At 42.0% G+C, this 22829-nt stretch overlaps 2 protein-coding genes across 2 annotated transcripts in view; both read left to right on the top strand.

Annotated features, from left to right (window-relative positions):
• Positions 1-9578, top strand: part of LOC146675491 (NACHT, LRR and PYD domains-containing protein 1-like) — a 154453-nt gene extending 144875 nt beyond the window's left edge. Inside the window, exons 6-14 of the mRNA XM_085400548.1 lie at positions 1821-1861; positions 2040-2108; positions 2213-2292; positions 3060-3115; positions 3248-3462; positions 7251-7504; positions 7942-8061; positions 8159-8300; positions 8444-9578. Of these exons, the coding sequence (XP_085256674.1) occupies positions 1821-1861; positions 2040-2108; positions 2213-2292; positions 3060-3115; positions 3248-3462; positions 7251-7504; positions 7942-8061; positions 8159-8300; positions 8444-8763 (1297 nt within the window). The 3' untranslated portion in view covers positions 8764-9578. The remainder of the gene's footprint in view (positions 1-1820; positions 1862-2039; positions 2109-2212; positions 2293-3059; positions 3116-3247; positions 3463-7250; positions 7505-7941; positions 8062-8158; positions 8301-8443) is intronic.
• Positions 8795-22465, top strand: LOC146675499 (uncharacterized). Its single transcript, XM_085400538.1, has 4 exons — positions 8795-8920; positions 17271-17465; positions 18781-18841; positions 20703-22465. The coding sequence occupies exons 3-4, from the start codon at positions 18824-18826 to the stop codon at positions 21282-21284; spliced, it is 600 nt and encodes a 199-aa protein (XP_085256664.1). The 5' UTR covers positions 8795-8920; positions 17271-17465; positions 18781-18823; the 3' UTR covers positions 21285-22465.
• The last annotated feature ends 364 nt before the right edge of the window (positions 22466-22829 follow it).

The raw sequence follows: 22829 nt of genomic DNA on the forward strand, positions 1-22829 counted from the left end.
GGAACAAAAACATAATATTCCAGAAACACGCTTTACCGATTCGATCAGCTGTTCATAACACTTCCTACGTTGGAACAGACGTCAGCGCGAACATTTGCATTTCCGCCATTACCTGCCCGAAACCGGAAGTGACGTCATTTTCGCGGAAATGTAGTCTTTTTTACTATCAGGTCATCAGGGCCTATACTGGTCTTTTTAAAAGTTATCTTTGACTTTATGACTTTCTGTGTCGTTTCTGGGATGCTTAGGACTCATATTGCACTGCTGGAAATAGTTTATTTTGATGCATATGCTGCTTTTTTGCAAATTTGCATTCTAATATTTATTTTCGTTTTTCCTGCAGTGTATAAAAATTGGTGTATTTCAAAAATAAAACTATGAAGACACTCAAAATAAATTTCCTGTGGTGGGAAACTATTTTGTGCAACTCTTTTGTATTTACAGTTTTGAGGGATAAGCCTCTTAAATTTCTCTAACTACAAATATATGTTAAAAAAGCAAAAACAATTTTCAATTTTTTTGTAGTTTAGTGCACTTTTTTGCAATTTATGTAATTACTATGCACTTAATGAATACATATTATTAAAATCTGGGCTATAATGGTTTTATTGATGTATAGCAACTTGAAATGCTCCAGAAAATGGCTCCACAGCATGTAAAAATATAAAAAAGCTCTGGCAGACTTGGTTCTATGGTAGGCCTTAAAGGGTTAAACATCAGCTTATCCTGCTGATCCAAGTCCAACACTGAGTTTGTAAAAACATGTTTGTCAATCATTTTGTTTGGTTTCTGAGGAAAATGATTCAATAACTTGCTGCTAATACACAACATTTCATCACATTTCCTCATAACCCTCTTTTGTCTGACCATTTGATCCCATTTGAATTTGCAATAAAGGATCCACAGAGTTTGGTGACAATAATAACAGTAGATGTTTGTGTGAAAGTGCTGGAAGCAAATGAGAGTGTGATGTTCTTTCAGTGTTGCACTTTGTAGACGCTCCCTGAGCACTGGTCTCACAGCCAGCTGCACATAGAGACCAGTGTTGTTAGTCCAGGTCAGAAGATGACTTGTTGGAATGAAAATGAGCTTGTAGTTTGTCTGCTTTAATAATGTGACTGGAAAAAGGTGTTGGACTTCAAATATGTCCATTTCTTTCACACTTCACCTTTAAAAGTGAAGCCTTGTGGTTCCTGGAAGGAAAAACACGACTTTTTCAAGTCTTTGTCCTGTTTTTATGATAAATGTACGACTTTAATATGAAACATTCAGAGTTTTTTCTCTTGTTGTGTTTGTTTGAAGCTGCTTCCTGTTGGCTTCAGCTGTTTGGAGTTTCCATTTTCTAAACTTCTACATTCTGAACCTTCTTCAGCTCTGAACAGATGATGAAACACTGAATGGTTTCAAGCTCACACTTTGTCTAATAAACTTACATCTTTCATTCTTTATACAGATTGAGGAGCTGTGGTTTGTCAGAGATCAGCTGTGATTATCTGGCAGCAGCACTGAAGTCCAACCCCTCCCATCTGAGAGAGCTGGACCTGAGCTACAACAACAAGCTGCAGGATTCAGGAATGAAGCATCTGTGTGGTTTCCTGGAGAGTCCAGGATGTGGACTTGAAACTCTGAGGTCAGTCAGCATGTTTTAGTTGTGCTGAGATGAATATGATGTGAAAGTTGTGCTGACACTAAACTGCAGACATCAGGCTGATATTATACTGATCCACACTGAGGATCTTCATGGTAAAGTCTGTTTTCTTCTTCTCTGGCTAGGCTTAGTACACCATTAATCAGTTGTGTTTTACCATTGCTCTCTGCAGGGTTGATGTCAAGACTTTTAAATCTTCCATAGACAAAACCAGTGAGTACTGAGACTCTGTGTCACATTCATCACTATTTCATCAACAGCATATCACATGAAAGCTCGTTTGTGCTTATTTAATTCTGCAAAAATCTATAAATTATGGGGGTTTTTAAGGATGTGTTTTTAGGTACTGGTTTTGGTCAAAATATTTTAATACTTTTTAAAATCTTTTTAGTGAGTGAGAAGGCTGCAGCTGAAGAAGATGGTGGGTCCTTAAGGAAGAAAGAGAAATCCCTCACAAACAGTTTGTATTTGATCAGAAAACCACTAAAATACTAATATGATTGTAAACAGCACCAGTTAGAGTTCCAGGAAATCCTTAATTATTCGATGTTTGTCTCTCATCAGGTTACTCTGAGGTCAGACTGAATCCAGACTCATTAGACACAGAGCTATATTTGTCTAAAGATGACATAAAGCACATTAAGGTGAGAGAAAAGCATGTGGATCTGATTGTCTTGTGATACAAAAAAGAGGCCTTCAGCACAGAAATTTGTCAGGCGTGTTAAAGCACAGGGCAGACAACCAGTCAGGTTTAAGATTCTGTGTCATTGTCAGTATGTTACTCGCAGTTTTGAAAGTGTGTACAGATAACACCTGATGTGTACTCTGTGTGCCTAGGGGCACACGCCACTAGCTGTGTGGTCCATCTATGTTTCTACCCTCACATATGGCCACGAGCTGTGGGTAATGACTGAAAGAACGAGGTTGCGAATACAAGCGGCAGAAATGAGCTTCCTCCGAAGGGTGGCTGGCCTCTCCCTTAGAGATAGGGTGAGAGGTTTAGCCATCTGGGAGGGGCTCAGAGTAGAGCCGCTGCTCCTCCACATCGAAAGGAGCCAGCTGAGGTGGTTTGGGCATCTGACAAGGATGCCCCCTGGGCGCATCATGGGTGAGGTGTTTGGGCATGTCCCACCGGGAGGAGGCCCCGGGGCAGACCCAGGACACGCTAGAGAGATTATATCTCTTGGCTGGCCTGGGAACGCCTTGGTGTTCCCCCGGATAAGCTGGAGGAGGTGGCTGGGGAGAGGGAGGTCTGGGCCTCTTTGCTTAGGCTGCTGCCCCTGCGGCCCCGGATAAAGCGGAAGAAAATGGATGGATGATGGATGGATGGGTGTACTCTGTATAGTTTGTTCACCGTTTACGTGTTTATTGCTGCTTTAAACAGCTGATGTATTTCCTCTCTGAATTCCAGGCTCCATCAAGCTTCACCCCTCAAGTACAAACTGAATCCACACACATCTCCTACAGGTGCTTCTAAATTCACATTAGGTTGATAACATGTATTTAATGATGTGACAAGATGCGTGATACAGCTGGAGGTGATCAGACCTCAGCTCATACAGGCTGGTTGGAGTGCTTCAGCCCTTCTGTGTCCTACAGGTTCAGGTGTGCTGGTCCAGGTGTGTTCCAGTGTACTCTGACCAGACTAGTGTTTGTTATGGCTCAGGAGGCAGAGCTGTTGTACAGGACTGTCCAATGGGATGAGAGCCTCCTTCAATCAGCTGGAAAAACAGCTGCAGGGCCGCTGTTTAACATCACATGCTCTGTGGATGCAGTCTGGGAGCTCCACCTGCCACACTGTGAAACAAAGGAGGGTGAGCACTGTGCTGTGAAACATCTGTGTTACTGTGTGGTGCTCAGCTAATATGAACTGTTCTTTATCATACAAATAACCACAATGCAGTTTATTTATAATTCAATTCAATTCAATTTTATTTATATAGCGCCAAATCACAACAAAAGTCGCCTCAAGGCGCTTCATAGATACAGAGAAAAACCCAACAATCATATGACCCCTATGAGCAAGCACTTTGGCGACAGTGGGAAGGAAAAACTCCCTTTTAACAGGAAGAAACCTCCGGCAGAACCAGGCTCAGGGAGGGGCGGGGCCATCTGCTGCGACCGGTCAACCCGTTCTCACTCCCAAAGCGTAACATTTTACGCTAGGTGACAAATCGTCACCATATTACGTTTTCGGCTACCCACCACGTTCCTAAATGACGACCTCGGAAAAAAGAGGACATATGAGAACCGTCTGGACTGAATCTACACATGTTCGCTCTTTTTCTTCAAATCGCTTAGAAACACGCTATTTAACATCATTAAAGACCTGGTTAAGGTCAGGAATAAGGTTATGGTTAGGGCTAGGGATAAGGTTAGGTTTAGGGCTGGAATACAGGGCTGGAACGTCTATTACCGCGGGAGTGTCATTAACTGGATTTCAGCCATAACCCGCCGCGTACCATAAGAACGCCGAAGGTCTCCTTTCGCGTTCCCCAGGAACGCCGCGGGACGTGACAAAACGTCGACATGTTACGCCTCGGGAGTGAGAACGCTCTGGACCGGTTGGGGTGAGAGAAGGAAGACAGGATAAAGACATGCTGTGGAAGAGAGACAGAGATTAATAACAGATATGATTCAATGCAGAGAGGTCTATTAATACATAGTGAGTGAGAAAGGTGACTGGAAAGGAAAAACTCAATGCATCATGGGAATCCCCCGGCAGCCTACATCTATTGCAGCATAACTAAGGGAGGATTCAGGGTCACCTGGTCCAGCCCTAACTATATGCTTTAGCAAAAAGGAAAGTTTTAAGCCTAATCTTAAAAGTAGAGATAGTGTCTGTCTCCCGAATCCAAACTGGAAGCTGGTTCCACAGAAGAGGGGCCTGAAAACTGAAGGCTCTCCCTCCCATTCTACTTTTAAATACTCTAGGAACAACAAGTAGGCCAGCAGAGCGAGAGCGAAGTGCTCTAATAGGGTGATATGATACTACAAGGTCATTAAGATAAGATGGGGCCTGATTATTTAAGACCTTGTACGTGAGGAGCAGGATTTTGAATTCAATTCTGGATTTAACAGGAAGCCAATGAAGGGAAGCCAAAACAGGGGAAATATGCTCTCTCTTTCTAGTCCCTGTCAGGACTCTTGCTGCAGCATTTTGGATTAGTTGAAGGCTTTTCTGCGAGTTTTTTGGACATCCTGATAATAATGAATTACAGTAGTCCAGCCTGGAAGTAATAAATGAATGAACTAGTTTTTCAGCGTCACTCTGAGATAGGATATTTCTAATTTTAGAGATGTTGCGCAAATGGAAGAACGCAGTCTTACATATTTGTTTAATATGTGCATTGAAGGACATGTCCTGGTCAAAAATGACTCCAAGGTTCCTCACAGCGTTACTGGAGGCCAAGGTAATGCCATCCAGAGTAAGAATCTGGTTAGATACCATATTTCTAGGCTTTTCAGGGCCGAGTACAATAACCTCAGTTTTATCTGAATTAAGAAGCAGAAAGTTAGCGGCCATCCAGGTCTTTATGTCTTTAAGACATTCCTGCAGTTTAACTAATTGGTGTGTGTTATCTGGCTTCATGGACAGATAGAGCTGGGTGTCATCAGCATAGCAGTGAAAATGTATGCTATGTCTTCTAATGATGCTGCCTAAGGGAAGCATGTATAATGTAAACAGAATTGGTCCTAGCACTGAACCCTGTGGAACTCCATAATTAACCTCAGTGTGTGAAGAGGACTCTCCATTTACATGCACAAACTGGAGTCTATTAGATAGATATGATACAAACCACTGCAGCGCAGTACCTGTAATACCTACAGCATGTTCTAATCGCTCTAATAGGATATTATGGTCAACAGTATCGAACGCTGCACTGAGGTCTAGCAGGACAAGCACAGAGATGAGTCCACTGTCAGAGGCCATAAGAAGATCATTTGTAACCTTCACTAAAGCTGTTTCTGTGCTGTGATGAGCTCTGAAACCTGACTGAAACTCTTCAAATAAACCATTCCTCTGCAGATGATCTGTTAGCTGTTTGACAACTACTCTTAAAAATGATTTTTGATATGAAAGGAAGGTTGGAGATTGGCCTATAATTAGCTAAGATTGCTGGGTCTAGAGATGGCTTTTTGAGTAAAGGTTTAACTACAGCCAGCTTGAAGGCCTGTGGTACATAGCCGATCATTAGAGATAGGTTGATCATATTTAAGATCGAAGAATTAATTAATGGCAGGACTTCTTTGAGCAGTTTTGTAGGAATGGGGTCTAAAAGACACGTTGATGGTTTGGAGGAAGTAATTATTGAAGTTAACTCAGAAAGATCAATTGGAGAAAAAGAATCTAACTTAACATCAATGGTACTAAGAGTAGCTGTAGATAATATTACATCTGTGGGATGATTATTGGTAATTTTTTCTCTAATGATAAAAATTTTATTTGTGAAGAAGTTCATGAAGTCATTATTAGTTAACGTTAAAGGGATGGTTGGCTCAAAAGAGCTCTGACTTTTTGTCAGCCTGGCTACAGTGCTGAAGAGAAACCTGGGGTTGTTCTTATTTTCTTCAATCAGTGATGAATAGTAAGATGTTCTGGCTTTGCGGAGGGCTTTCTTATAAAGCAGCAAACTATTTCTCCAGGCTAAATGATGATCCTCTAAATTTGTGACACGCCATTTCCTCCCCAGATTACGAGTCATCTGCTTTAGGCTACGTGTTTGAGAATTATACCACGGAGTCAGGTACTTCTGATTAGAGACCTTCGTTTTCACAGGAGCTACAGTATCCAGAGTCGTACATAGTGAGGAGGTGAAATTATTAACAAGATAATCGACCTCTGTTGGGGTAGCGTTCAGATAGCTGCTCTGCTCTGTGTTGGTACAGGGCATTGGAGATGATAACAGTGGGTGGATTATATTCTTAAACTTAGTTACAGCACTTTCAGAAAGACATCTACTTTGATAAAGTCTACTCTCCACCGCTGTGTAATCAATTATTGTAAATGTTATCAGGAAATGATCAGACAGGAGAGGGTTTTCAGGAAACACTGTTAAATGTTCAGTTTCTATGCATATGTTAAAACAAGATCTAGAGTGTGATTAAAGTGGTGGGTGGGTTCTTTAACATTTTGAGAGAAACCAATTGAGTCTAATAACAGATTAAATGCCATGTTGAGGCTGTCATTTTTAGCATCTATATGGATGTTAAAATCACCCACAATAATTATTTTATCTGAGCTCAGAACTAAATTAGATATAAAGTCTGAGAAATCAGACAGAAACTCTGTGTAAGGCCCAGGTGGACGATAGATGATAACAAGTAAGACTGGTTTCTGAGTTTCACAGCTGGGGTGGACAATGTTAAGCATCAGGCTTTCAAATGAATTACAAACCAAGAACATATATAACTGCACAAACGTGTAACATAACTGATGCCTAGTTCTGAGCTTTATGTAATGAATAATGCAAAAGTTTTGGGCTGTTCACATTTATAACAAAAAAGGATGGAGGGGAACTTGTTTGCAGGAGATGTAATCCTCAGATAAGGTGAGAAGTAAATCTGAACTCTCAGAATGAAAAGCTCTTTCCTTTCACAGCGCTGTGTGTTGATGGCCTGCTGTCTGTTGCCCACATCTCTGATGATGGGATGAGCATCTTGGAGCCGCTGGAGATCACTGCCACCCATGTGGTTGTGAAGGTTCCTCACCTCTCTGGGTGGGGCGTCATCTGGGATGATTTTAAGCGGCTCCTGAACATAACAGTAAATGGCCAAGTTCTGCTGTTCTTCCGACCTTCAGAGCCTGCAAGAATCAATGTGTTTCTACTCCAGGAAAATATCCCATTGTCAGAGGTAAATAGTTTCATCATCTTCACTCTGTGGTCCTCTCAGAATCCAAATGATTCTCAGCAGCTTTCTGATAATAAACTAAAGTTATGTACAGGTTTACTGGTCACTCCACTCTGATTACCTGAGACAAAGAGTCAGGCTCCATTTAACTTTTCTTACCCACATTGTTGACCAATCACTGCTCTTCTTTATTCACTCCCAGTAATGACCCTAAGCTGTGAACATTTGATGTTTGTGACCCATAATGTCAGATCTGACACTTCACTGATAAAAATAAAATCATGGAGCTTTTTTTCTCTGCAAAGCTATTCTATCTCAAGAATGATTGTTTTTGATTCATACTGACACATGATATTCTACACCTGATATGTTTAAATGAGCTCTACAGGTGAATAGACTTATTAACATTACCAGCATAATAAACTGTCCTGTCACTGCAGGTGTCTGCCCAACAACACGATGATGCTGAATACCTCCAGACCCCTGCTGACTGTCTTTTCAGCTTCGGTCAAAGGTACAGTGTCCACTGTGAGCCTGAGAGCAGGATAATACAGCCGAAGGTGAGTCAGCAGTTAGAAACTATATGCTGCTGAAATGAAATGAAAGTCCTGGATAACCCACTCGTCATGAAAATGGCACCTTTCTGTTGTTGTTTAGCAAACACAGTTTCGCTCAAAGTCTGGCCCAAATTACCATCCAACATTTCAAGTTTTCCTGAATACAAATTCAGGGTTTGTGAGTCTGATAGTCAAAGACCAAGAGGGGAATGAAATCTGGAAATCATCTGTTTGCCTGCCAGGTAAGATTCCTGCCAAATACCAGCAGAAATTACCCTACAAACTTTTTATTTTATATTTTATAAAACTTCAACTGAAATCATACTTCTCTTTTCATCCTCAGTTCAGAGTGCTGTTAAATGTCTATCTTTCTTTGTTCCTTCAGCACCAAGAACAGAAACCTTAATGAGAAATGTCCCAGATGAGTCCGGAGTCCCAGCAGACGAGAGGCTGCTCACAGTTCGCTCACAGTTTATTGACAGAGTGTCTGAACCTGTTTTAAACAAACTTCTGGATAAACTCCTGGAGCAGCATATTATCAATGAGCAGGAGATGGAATCAGTCAGATCACAGCAGAGCAAAGCAGATAAAGCACGAGACGTTATTGACACAGTGCGACGAAAAGGAAGTATAGCCACCTCACTCCTGATCGCTGCTCTCCGTGAGGAGGATCCATGCCTTTTCATAGAGCTGAACTTAAGATAAGACAGATTTCTAATAAATCTCAAAGACCACTGACAGTGTCATTATTGTGATCTTCATGTGTGTGTTGGAAACTGGACTTTAGTTCTTATTAAAACCTGGACTCTGACTAGAAGCTGAGCAGGACATTGGATGGACTGAAGCAGAGTCTGGGACCTCGGTAAGTCTCTGGGCTGCTCATTATTAGTGCACAAACCAGGAAATATGTGAAGCTCCAACCTGTAGATGCTGAACCACATCTACAGGTTGAAGAGCAACACCTCAAGTTATCTGTGACCGGCGTCTGTTTCCAACAATATAACTGAAGCTGTTTTTACCTTTAATGCTGGAATAACATGTTGAATCACATGATCAGTGTTTACAATCTGATTACTGAGGTTCTCGTCTGTGCTAGCTTCTGCTCTGAGCAGCATTTTGTGTTTCTGCCTGTATAAATAAAGTTTTGCTGTTTGCTTTCTTATGCTGGAGTTTGAATTCGTGTTTTTAAACAGTTTGAGCTTCCTGTTCGTGTAACCCGTTCATGTGTTACACCCGTCATTGCGTTGTGTTCTGGCGTGAAAGTAAGAGGCAGGAGACAGCACTTGGGTCTTTGGCTCTTTACTGCACATCTGCAACACAGAAATAAGTGTCTGATCTGTGTGTGTCACGCGACTGCCAGTACACCTCTCCTCCGGCCATGCTGAAAGGAGCTGTGCCTGCAGCTTCATTAACACCACAATAATATAATAAATCTAATACAACAAATTGTTTTAAAACATTAACTTAAGCTCTCAAAAACAAAAAGCATAAAATAAATAACATGTCACTGAAAAATCATTAAAAACAACTTATAAGAATAAACAAAATAATTCAAAAACAAATAAACAGTCAGATAAATACAATTCAATAACCAGGACCCAATATTCTAGTGCTTATAGTTCAAACATTATACTTCAGTACAATTATATTAATAACCGCCATCCAACAGGCAATACAACACTGTACTTATAAAAACAATAAATGAAAGAGTGCATCTCCAAAACATAAGAACATCTCCATACCTGCAACACAGAAATAAGTGTCTGTTCTGTGTGTGTCACGCGCCTGCCAGTACACCTCTCCTGATGAAGGAAAAAAGAGTGCACGCTGTTAAAAAAACTGCAGTGAATACGCTCACAAGCCTCTAGCGTTCAGGCTAACTTAGCATGCTAGCATTTCAGCTGCGTTCTCAGCTAAAACTCATTAAAAACGTATATTAGCAAACTCTGTCCTCCACAAAACTTATCCCGAACGAGTCTCTTAACGACAAACAAAAATGCGGCGGTTCGGCTGTATTCACATTGCAGCTTGGGGTCTGAACAAACTGAGCAATGTGGCAGTGACTTACCTCCGGCCATGCTGAAAGGAGCTGTGACCGGGGCACACATGCACGCGCCTACGTCACCACGCAGCGCGCACACACACGAACGCACACAGACTCAGATCACACAGGTAGGAGAGTGAGATGCAAAATGACATATTTAATTTAAAAAAAGGGTGTTTTGGGTGAAATTCAAAAGTATTTAACATAAATGTTACATTCGTCTGATTGACTTGATTTGCGTCTTATATAGGGATGGGTATTGATAAGATTTTAACGATTCCGATTCCATTTTCGATTCTGTTTAACGATTCGATTCTTTATCGATTCTCTTATCGATTCTCTTATCGATTCTCTTATCGATTCTTTTTTTTTTTTTTTTTTTAAAAAGGAGAACACTAAGGTTGATTAGCTTAGAACTTTGTTTTATATCTTCTCTTTGAACAAGGTAGAAATTTAGGAGTAACATGGCCTTACAAACCCAACAGTGAGATCTTAAGAGATCCAGCCTACGGCTCTTCAATGGGGTGTCACAGGGTCCCCAGGAAAAAAAATTGTAAATGTAAAATAATAAAATAAATATTCTTCTGTAGCAATAACAAAGTATAACATAAATTGTTCTGTAGCAATTACACAAGAATATCCAGTAATGTCCCTGCCTACAATTAAACACATTCACTTACCAAAAATCGGGGGCATCTGCTGTGGCAAATGGGTGCAAGCCTTTGACCACAAACTTAGACACTGCTCGGTGACATTCGTCTATCCTGGCCTGAAAGGAGACGCTACCAGTAGACTGCAGCGAGAACTGCCAGCGAGCGCCAGCCAGTCTGTCTCTCTCATCATGGTCACCTACATGTACAGTAATGGCAGGTCTTGTAATAAGGCAGATTGCGGTAACATAATATGCACTGTTGGTTGATTATTTACCTGCCGCATTAACGGGAGAGGACGTGCAAACGTTAGCGCTGCTGCTGGGTTGAGAGTCACGAGTCCGGAGCGGAATTAAAAACACGTGTCATCGCGTGTTTTGTGAGCAAATGCTTTTGCATATTCGTAGTGTTTCCTCCCTTAAATGAAATATCGACTTTGCAAGTTCCCCTGTTGTCATCGGTTCTCATAAAGTATAATCAAACTTTTGAGCATTTGAGCCGCTTAGGCGCCGTGTTTCCTGCCAGGTAAATGACGCTCCGCAACGTGGTGACGTCATTCGGGGCGACTGGAATCGATAAGGGAATCGTTTGCAAAAATGGCAAACGATTCCAAGGAATTGAAACAGTGGGAACCGGTTCTCAACAAGAACCGGTTTTCGATACCCATCCCTAGTCTTATATCTGAATCATGTCGTCATGAGACTGTCAATGTATCTTAAACATACTGCTTCACAAACACTGTGTGACAGTGATGTACACTGTCTCGTTTGTATATATGTATGATTTCTATACAGTTTACACCAGATGACCACTTAAGGACATCTCCTGGTTTCATCTTCATGTTTCCCTCTCACCACATATCCAACCCGATATCATGACCAGCAGCTTTTACAGCTGTGGCTCCAACAAACATCAGCTGATACTAGAAATTAATATTAAATAAATTCTAACAACAGCTGATCAAGCTTAAACGCTGCTGTTGTTCATCGTGACATCTGCTTGTTTTCTCTTTTTGGCTCAAAGTGGGTGATAAACAAACAAGACCGACAGGACTTGCGAAAGAAAAGCCGATCAGCTGATCATTGATCAGTTTCATGATTGAAGTGGCAACAGGAGAGGAAGGGGGAGAGGAGGAGAGAAGAGGCAGCTGTGCAGCAAAGACAGAATGACTCCAGCTTTGTGTCAAATGCCCAGTATGTCTGATGGCCAGTCCAGCTGTGAGGTCAGCTGGTGGGTAACAGGCATCTTTGAAAATGTTAGAGCACTTTTGCAAATATGTGATGTCCTAACAGCAACAATCTATCCTGAAAATATCTTTTTTTTTTTGTGACCCAGAAAGAAATATGTATATTTCAAACTCTGCGTTCCTCCACCACTGCCTCAATTTGAGTTGTGGATGAAATGCATTCTGGGATATTTGCCTGGGCTTAGCTACAGTAGCTAGCAAGCTGATTGGAGACCAAAACAGCCAATCAGAATTTTTGCATCCAAGTCTGTGATTGGTTGGTTTTGTGGCACGCTTATAACGGTGTACAGAAGCTGTCTCCGTTATCATGGCTACTCGGCAACGGAACTCAAAAGTCTGGGAGCATTTTGACAAAACAAAAGAAAAGAAGGTCCAATGAAAAATCTGCAAAATGGAACTTGCCTTCCATGACAGTATGACGGCGATGCATGAGCATCTGAAAAGGAAGCACGTCGTGTAGAACAAGCACTTTGCAATAATCTAGAGATCTCAGTCCTACCATTTATCAGCTCAAACATCCAACGACATGAATGCTTTAAAAGCATCGACATCAGCTCTTCTCTGACAGCATGGTGGGAGTTTCTAAAATTGACGGCGTCTTCATTAATCCCATGCAAACGTACACCTATCTGGAACAACCCTGACATATTACAAAACAATAATATGATAAACTTTTCAGATTGGAGTGGTAAAGGAATCAAATATTTAGAACATATACTAGAAGGAACAGAATTTATTTCATTTGACGGACTAGTTACACAATATGGGATCAACAAGAAAAGATTTTTAGAATATCAACAAATTAAATCCATAGTAAAAAAGAAATTTAAACCGGGTCAAGTTGAACTACAAACACCACCAAGTGTGGTTCAATTTCTTACTCTTAAAACCCCCAAATTACTATCCAAAATATACAGAATGCTTTCTAAAACAGATGAATCAACATCACTTCCTATTGCAAAATGGGAAGCGGATTTATCAGTTAACTTAGACCAAAACTTCTGGTCTCAGACTTGCTTAAAAACCTTTCATCTAATCAGAAATCCCAGTCTTCAAATAATTCAATACAAAATATTACATAGAGTGCACTATACAGGTCATCGGATGTTCAAGATGGGCTTTACGTCTACCAACAACTGCTCACACTGCCAAACCAATTCACCGGACAATTATATCCACGCTCTTTGGTTCTGTCCACCAGTTCAGAAGTTTTGGCGCGAGATATGTGAAGACTTATCAAAGTGTCTGAAATGTAACATTCCAACCTCCCCCTTAGTGTTTTTGTTGGGCAGCTTAGATAAAGTCACTTCAGATAAAAATATAGCCCATATGGTTCTCCCTGCCCTATGCATAGCCAAGAAAACTGTCCTCATGAACTGGAAAAATAAAAAATAATCTTAATTCTAACGAATATAGAAATTATCTATTAGATTACATTAGTCTTGATACAGCCTCTGCCACCACACCAGATCAATTGCTCTGGGCTCCTTTGATCAGCTCCATCACCTAGTGGGGGTGGGGGGTCATAGTTTGGTCCCGCCTTCACTGTGATTGGTGTGGGGGTAGGGACAGGGATAGGGCGTCGGGGGGTTCACCAGGGGCATCTTCCTTGGGGGGCTCAATCTGGGGTAGCAGTCATGTCCGGTTAGGGGCTCTGTTGGCTCTCGGGTGACTGTTTCCTCGTGGCTGCGTGCAGCGGGGCTAGGGGAGGGTCTGTGCTGACGGACGTGGGTTACTGACCTGGTAGCCTGGCTGCCCCTGGGTGGGTCCGGGATGGGCGTGAGGTTCTGGGGGCGCTCCGTCTCTGGGCTGGGGCCCTGGCCGGGCCTCGGGAGCTTGGGTCCTGGTTGGTGTGTTGCCGGGGTTGTGGGTGGGTGGGTGCATGGGGGCCCAGCCCTGGCGCAGGGTGCCGCCGGTGCGTCGAGCCACCTGGGGGGCTCTTCAACTGGTGGGGGAGATTGTCACATCTCACAGGAGCTTTCCGCTCTTCAGGAACTCTCTCTGCAGGAGGGGGAGATACAGGAGAGGTGGAGGAAGATCTCAGCCTGGGCGTCTATTGTCTTATGTAGTCTGGAAGATGAGTGGATGGTGGGGTGGGTGCAGTTTTCTCTGTGGTGGGGTTGGGTGGACTGTCCTGGGCTCTGTGGGGCGCTGCTGCACTGGGACCCGGTCTGGATAGGCCTGGTCCCCCTTTCCCTGGCGGGTCGCGGAGTATGGGGGTGCCTACTGGGGTCAGTGGGGGAGCTGGCCCCAGGGAGGGGTCACTTGCCCCTCCCTTCCTTCCCTCCCCATCTCCAGCTGCCTCCCTCTTCCCGCTCCACCACAACCACCCACCCATGCAGGGCCTTGGAGTAGGGGTATGTCACCAGGGTGCAGAGGAGGCTACCCCCCCCCCCCCCCCCTCTGTCCCCTTCTGGCTGCCTCTGCCTCAATTTTATCCCACAACTTAGACATTCACATTACTCACACTCTCATTACACATACATATAGGATCTTGGGGGTGGGCACGACACACGGAATCCAAATTACCATCAGGGTGTACACCTCACCCCTGGCGTCGTTGCCCACCTCTCAATTTTAAATCAGAATCAGAATACTTTATTGATCCCTGGGGGAAATTATTTTTTGTTACAGTGCTCCATTTTAAACCAACATTAAGACAAGACAGACAATACACTAACTAAGAATAGTACAATATATACATATATATATATATATACATACATACATACATACATAAGTCACTCATAAATAAATAGTTGGAAAAGAAACATGTGTAGCTGTAGCAGCAAACGGTGTGTTAAGTGGATGCGTTGTACAGGGAGATGGCCACAGGCAGGAATGATTTCCTGTGTCGTTCAGTGGTGCTTTTCGGTAATCTCAGTCTCTCACTGAACGTGCTCCTGTGACTGACCAGCATGTCATGGAGTGGGTGGGAGTAGACATGGAGGGCTAGCAGGAGGGACTATGCGCTTACCTGCTGCTCTCTGGCAGGTAGCTCCATGCCCTCCTGGGTTTTAAATGCACCTTAGAACACACATGCATCAACACTACAATGAGCGGGTGGAGGGAGGTTTGGAGTCTTCTCTCACCCCCGTTCTCTGCGGCCCGCTGGAGCAAGGGGGGGCTAGGAGGAGGAGTTTTGGCCGTCCGACTGCGGTCTGGGGTGTGGGGCCTCCCTGCTGCTGCGGAGTCGGGGTGGTTTGCCTCTCCCCACCGCAGGGAAAAGGGTACCTAGACCCGGTTCGTAGAGTACGCTTGGGGAGTGTGATCGTGTGTACAGCATCTCTTTATGTCTGTCTCCACGTTGGTTGAGTGTGGAGCAAGTGCATATGAGAGCATAAGGGTGGGAATGGATGTTTGTATCTGTGTGTGCCTGTATGTCTGTGTCTATATGTCAGGTTGGGTATCTCTGGGGACATCTCTGGGGCTCGCTCGGGCCACTTCGGAGGTGGGGTGCCCCCGGCCTCTCGGCCTGGGGCTCGGTCACTCAGGCACAGCTGGCTGCTGGCGGAGCTCACGGGCGCGTCACTGCAACTCCCCCTCGCTTCTGCTCCGCGGCTGCTGAGTGAGCCCTCATCTGGGACTCTCCTCAGCTCTTTCTGGGACAGTGGCGCGGCTGCCCCTCTGTTGGTCTTCCTTGGTCTCTTGTGTTCTGGGGGCCTCTGGATGTCTGGAGTTTTGATCTCCTCCATACCTGCTTCATGCCCTGGGGGACGGGACTGTGGCCCCCCCACACCCTGTAGCAGATCATTATATGAAGGAACCTTTTAAAAAAACAAGCGCGTCCATGCTCACAGGTGTACACACTACTTATTATTACTTATATTGATAGCTGTAAACGTTACGTTACAGGACTGCTAAAAAAATATGTTCGTCTTTAATGGACAAGTTTGTCACCAAGCCAACAACATGTAAACCTCGGCAAGCAGATGTCCTGACTGAATCAATCTTGAACATGTTGGTGACGGACATGAGACTCCTGTCTATGGTTGATGATCAAGGTTTCAAAGAGATGATCAAGCAGTTCAACCCAGATTACCATGGTAACTACCTACCAGGCCGATCCCACTTCACCAAATTGATGGAAAAGAAATATGATGCTACCTTTAAGAAGGTTGGTCTCTCTTTCTCTCCACTCTCTCACACCACAAACACAAAATAGCCATTTGTATTAGAATTTAATACATTTCATGATGAAATAATATTAAGAGCTGGCTGACTGAGCAACCAATAAATTCATCTTGGTTAAAGGCAAGGCATGGCAAGGCAAGTTTATTTGTATAGCACAATTCAACAACAAGGTGATTCAAAGTGCTTTACAGAGACATTAGAAACAAAAACAAATAAAAAGCATGATTTAAAATATATTAAAACAAGCAAATAAACTAACTAACTAATTAACAAACAAACAAACAAACAAACAAAACAGTATATAAAATCAAAACAGATAAAATCAGAACAGTAGATAAAATCAGTAGTTAAATGTAAGTTTTGAAATTTAAGCTTAAAAGTGTGGATTTGGTGCTTTATTCAAATGCAGCTGAGAACAGGTGAGTCTTCAACCTGGATTTAAATAAACTGAGTGTTTCAGCTGATCTGAGGCTTTCTGGGAGTTTGTTCCAGATATAAGGAGCATAAAAGCTGAATGCAGCTTCTCCGTGTCTGGTTCTGACTCTGGGAACTGATAAAAGACCGGATCCAGATGACCTGAGGGATCTGGAAGGTTCATACTGGGTCAGGAGGTCATTGATGTATTTTGGTCCTAAACCATTCAGAGCTTTATAGACCAGCATCAGAACTTTAAAGTCTATCCTCTGACGGACAGGCAGCCAGTGTAAAGACCTCAGAGCTGGACTGATGTGGTCCACTTTTTTGGTCTTAGTGAGGACTCGAGCAGCAGAGTTCTGAATGAGCTGTAGTTGTCTGACTGATTTTTTCGGTAGACCTGTAAAGATGCTGTTACAGTAATCAAGCCTACTAAAGATGAATGCATGGACTAGTTTTTCCAGGTCCTGTTGAGACATCAGATCTTTTATCCTTGAAAGCATGTACAGTACAGGAAAGTTGCTGTTGTTGTTTTTTTTTTTTTAATGATATGTTGAATGTTTATTGTTTAACATGCGTAACTGTATTTGATGTAACTGAATTATTCAATTGGTAAATTTAAATCTTGATGCATAAACTGACAAGCATTATTAATAATGAAAAAATATACTGTAATATATTTCCCTAATGCTTACTATTGTTCCAAATCATCTCATATCTTTAGGTAAAGCAGACCCTTGGTGGTGTCAAAGGTTTTTTCACCCTGACTGCTGATATCTGGACCAGCCATGCAGAGGCCTACCTTGGTGTGTCTTGCCATTTCCTGAGTGAAGATTGGAAGATGAAGAGCTTCATCCTTTACACCATGCCTCTTGAGGAGAGGCATACTGGTGCCAATATAGTGACATGGATGGAAGAGGTGCTAACAAAGTTTGACATCTTGCCTGCCAAAATAAAAGCAGTAGTACATGACAGTGGTTCCAATATGGTGGCAGCAATGCGACTGCTTGAAGAAAAACATGGATGGGCCTCTATCCGCTGTGCTGGACACACACTCCAGCTCATAGTCAATACTGCTCTCAAAGAAACCACCATCAGAGCACTAGGTGCAGCTAGTGGAGCACTTTAAGGGAAGCGAGCTGGCTAGTACAAGGCTAAAAATGAAACAGGAGCAAATGAATATGAAGAAAAATACACTGATCCAAGATGTCAGTTAGGGCTGCCGAAAACGATTATTTTGATAGTTGACTAGTCATCGATTATTTTTTTGATTAGTCGACTAATCAGATCATCATCCATTGGACGTAAAACGTACAGCTTATTGCACCAGCAGCATCTGCTCTTATATAACCATCATTAGTTTACAGCTTTAAATGTTTAAGGTGTGCGCTAGGTAAAAATAAAGACAGTTTAATAAACTCAGCCGTCTGCTCCTTGCTATCTAAAATACATCGGAGTATATTCTCGAGCATCTCACACTTCTGATAATCAGTTGTCTGCTTGACGTTTATTCTGCTGTGTAAAAACTTTAATCTCAGCCAAACAGATTTACTCAGGAACAAATAAAATACTAAAAAAAAGCCAAACAAAATAATTTTTAAGTTATCTAAGTGACTTATATATCATGTTTAACCTGAGTAGCGAAAGACGGCGGTGGGTTTGAAAACAATTTGCCGGAGTCCGGTGTTCTCAACGGCGCTAGTGTGCCTTGAACGACGGCAGCTATTGAGCTGGTGGGTAACAGACGTCTCCGAAAACATTGGAGCGCTTTTGAAAATATGTGATGTCTTAACCCTTTAAGACCTACCATAGAATCAAGTCCGCCAGAGCTTATATTATATTTTTACATGCTGTGGTGCCATTTTTGGGAGCATTTCAACTTGATATACATCAATACAACCATTATACCCAAAATTTTAATAATATGTATGCATTAAGTGCATAGTAATTAAGTAAATCAAAGGACATTCAGAGTGTTTTGCACTTCTCCTTACTTTAATTTAAATTGAATTAATATTTCACATCCAGTTTTTCTGTAAAAACTGCACAGCCTTAAGATGAAATGTCTGTAAATTTGAAGTATCTATCTGGATTATGTTTCTTGTTGCTACTCACAAATATTTCTTCTTACAAATATTTCTTGTACCTGAGTGATAAGCCTTAACATCGGTGTTTTTTATGGCAGTAATTGAATCATTTACTCTAACTTGTTATCTTTATGTTTGTCACAGCAGATTCACCGATGGAGAGTTTGTGGACGATGAGAACCAGCAGCAAATGCTGACACTGGCAAAGGTAAGTCCCTTTAACTAGGCAGGAGCTGGACCCAAAATGCAGGCACTCAGACTCGAGGGATGAACTCAAAATCACAGCTTTATTGGCTGGCAGGGGAAAACAAGCATACATAGCAAACTAAAACATTTAGATTAATATAGTCTTTGTTTTGGAATTCATAAGGTTGTTGAAATCTCCCAATTCTTTGAATCTTTGGGCTGAAGGAAGGACAATACTCGGTGTATAAATGCTCAATCAACAATCATTTATTTCCATACAATTCAATACTTATGAGCATTAGAACCATCATGATGGGAGAGATGCCTGCAGAGGGTCAGCAGCATGTCTCAAAGTGGTAGCAACTTTCACAGACTTTTATAGCTAGTAACAGCCCCCCTCCTTGTCGTAAAAGCCCAAACATTCACATTCTTTCACTCACGGCGCCTAAAATATGACCTCGGCTCCCTGTCTTTCTGTGTGAAGTAGGAAGGGGGGTAAGGAATGCGGTTTTATCTCCTCTCCCCAGACACCAAGTCTTCTGCTTACAACCTTCTTCATATGATTCAGCAGTAAAACATGTCAAGAAACAATGTAATACATTCAACAGTGTTGAGCAATACAGGTCAAACAAATAGATCGAATGATTTTCACACTCTTTTAAGTCAGAAGTATAATGCAAACTAAAACTACATACTGATCACACACTCTATATTAAAGGGTATAATATGATCTACAGCAGTTAACATAATTCAACTATTTTGATTACATATATAAGGTAACATATAATAACAGAATAATCTCACAAGGTTTAACTGATTTCAATCAGATTTAATGATTTAATACAAGCAGTTCTTATGTCCCAGTCATCATCTAAATGTAATTATGTCTCTCTCACCACTTATTTAAGTCAAAGCTGTGAAATAACTGCCTGAACTTGTTCCAAAATGGCTGCTGAGCTCACAGAGATTACGTCTACATATGCTGACATCCGTATTTGAGGCTTTGTGACATGCTCTGTTTTCTTTGACTTTACATTTCTGGCTTTTGTTTGTAGTCCAACCATTACTTTTGTTATGCTATAACCTGCTGACACTAGAAGAACACATGCTAGTGTACTCATGTGTGATAGAGAGTAATAGACTTGAATAAAATTTGCCAAGGAGGAAAACATTAGAGTTAAAGCCGAAAACATTTTCTTTATCAGCCGTTACTCTAGAATTCATACACTAATTATGTCTACCAAAGCATTCCCCAATTTAGGGTTTTGCTAGTTTATCTCAATCTCCCTTTGCCCTTTGTTTTGTAGTGTTTTGTGCAGCCCAAAATAAAAGTTTGATTTTATTTTATCTTCTCACTCCATCTCCGTTTCCTGCATTTGTGTCCACACTTTCTCATCTCCACACCGTCTGCCTCAGCAGACGTGACAATGTTTTAGATTGTTGTCACTTGTCAGGCGTTGTGTGGAGGCGAGGAAGAAGGAACCCAAACGCAGGACTCGCAGGTAGGTGAAGACTGGTGAGGGTTTATTATAAGGAGTGGATGAACAGAGGGTGAACGGACACTGACTGGCTGGACAACTGAATGGCTGACTAAACTGAGGGAACACACGGGCAGGACAACATCACATCAACATCAATGACACGACAGTGAACGAGTAGAAACAGAGGGCTTAAATACACAGACTGATGAGAATGATTATGAGAGACCGGTGAGTACACAGCTGAACATAATCTGGCTAATGACACGAGACGAGCTGACACAGGAAAAGCAGGAAGTGAGAACATTGAAGTGGCAAAATAAACTGAACATGAACAAAACTGAAAACACTGGGTCACCGACCCAGGAACCCTGACATCTCTTTCTTCTTTCTCTTTAAAACCAGAACAACCCAGACAGACTTCATGAGGAGGTTGGGGTAGATTTTTATGAAGAACAGCTTGATCTTCCCAGCCAACATGGAGGCAAAGTCTGCCTCTTTGACCAGTGTGGGAAAAGATTCAGGAGTTTATCACATTTGAAGCGTCACCAGCGTATCCACACTACGGAAAAACCCTACTCCTGCAATGAGTGTGACAAGCGCTTCAGTCAATCATCAGACCTGAAAATTCATCAGCGTATCCACACTGGGGAACAGCCCTATGCCTGCAATGAGTGTGGAAAAAGCTTCAGTCAGTCATCAAGTCTGACGGTCCATCAGCGTATCCACACGGTAGAAAAGCCCTATGCCTGCAATGAATGTGGAAAGAGCTTCAGTCATCTATATAGTCTGAAGGTACATCAGCATAACCACACTGAAGACAAGCCCCACTCCTGTGATCAGTGTGGGAAGGGTTTCAGTGTGTCATCACATCTGAAGAGGCATAAGCGTATCCACACAGGAGAGAAGCCGTACTATTGTGATGAGTGCAACAAGGGATTCAGTCAGTCATCACATCTGAAGCGTCTTCAGCGAATCCACACTTGAGAGAAACCGTACATCTGTCAAAAGTGTAGGAGGCGTTTCAGGCACTCATCCACTTTCAAACGTCACAAGAATACATGTAGACGCATCCCCCGAACCCAAATGAGCATTTCCACAAATGTTTGTTAAAATATTTCACAAAACTATTAAAGTCTTATCCAAGCATATTAAAATGTTCTAATTCTAATTTCATTTTCAAATAAAAGCCATTGACAGAAATGTTTCAGCGCTTAGAGAGGGTGTATTTAACCAAATCTGGTTTGTTCAAAGAATTTAAACCAGTTGCTCGAACAGAATACAAAAGCTAGATTTCCAAACTATTAACATCAAACTTCAGTGACCTCAAATAATGGGTAAAATCAACAAAAAAAGAAATAATTACAGCATTGCAATGTGTTTTGCTCTCTCATAACTCTTTCCAGATGCTGCAGACGTGATTAATCTTAGCAGAATCTTAGAGTGGACACCCTAGTCGACTTTCTCTGAAACGTGGTTCTGTACTGTTCCCTGGTAAAAATAAAAAAAAAGGTCCTTTTAGGGCGTGGAATGATGTCAGAGTGTTGAAGAACTTTATTTACAACGAGCCCACATCAAACTCACACTCTCGCTGGAGAGTAAGGATGTGGTTCTAAAATGAATACAAATAAGAAATAACATAAACATCTCTTTCACTGGTTCAACATCTCTCACATTCAGTATAGGGCTTTGGAGTTGACGTCACGCCGCAATGCATTGTGGGAGCGCAGCGCCATTTTCGGGGTCTACGAATCAAAACAAACACACTGTGTTGGAACGACGACTACAAGAAAGATGCTTAAGAGCCTCTCAAAAGAGAATGAACTGTATAGAGACCGATTGCGTCCAGAGGCGAAGCAGCGGTACTTGCAGAAAATAGCGTGCATTGGAAATGTGGACCTGTATGACATACTGCCGTGGAGTAGAAACCCCGAACACCTAGCGCTATTGACGTAGCCTGATATATTTTCGTACCTTGTCTGTGGAGTCAGTGTGTACAAGTCGTCATTCAATCAAAGGTATGTCAGCTCGAGTACTGCGTGTGAAATGCGTTTGATTTCCCTGCAAACATTCACATTAGTGCAGCATAAATTCATTCATGAGGGGAAATTACAGTGAGAACATGTGGAGGCTGTTAGAGGGATAACATAGTGAGTTCAGTGCATTGATGTGACATTGTCCTGCAGGATTTAGTTATTCTTTATGGATAAAGAAATTGCACTAATTAATTCACATTTATTATAAATAATCCTAATTACACATCTTGCTTCCATGTTTGTATCTTGTCACTAAAAATACATTTTATTTTAGTTTTATACATTGATTAATGACCTACAGAATCTCCTTATCATATTAAGTGATTCATAATTGTCACTTTATGCTTTCTCCATCTTGACAGTGATGACATCCTTGCATTACATACTTTAGGTTCATTTTCTGCAGGCAGGTTTCTGACAGAACAGGCAGATTTACACTATAACATGCAGCGTTCTATAGATGGACACATAAAGAAATGAAAAATGACATGTATGT

The sequence above is a fragment of the Rhamphochromis longiceps genome, linkage group LG3 (genome assembly GCF_057381845.1).
Source record: "Rhamphochromis longiceps isolate RC_006_pf linkage group LG3, R_longiceps_female_GT1.1, whole genome shotgun sequence".
Lineage (NCBI taxonomy): Eukaryota > Metazoa > Chordata > Actinopteri > Cichliformes > Cichlidae > Rhamphochromis > Rhamphochromis longiceps.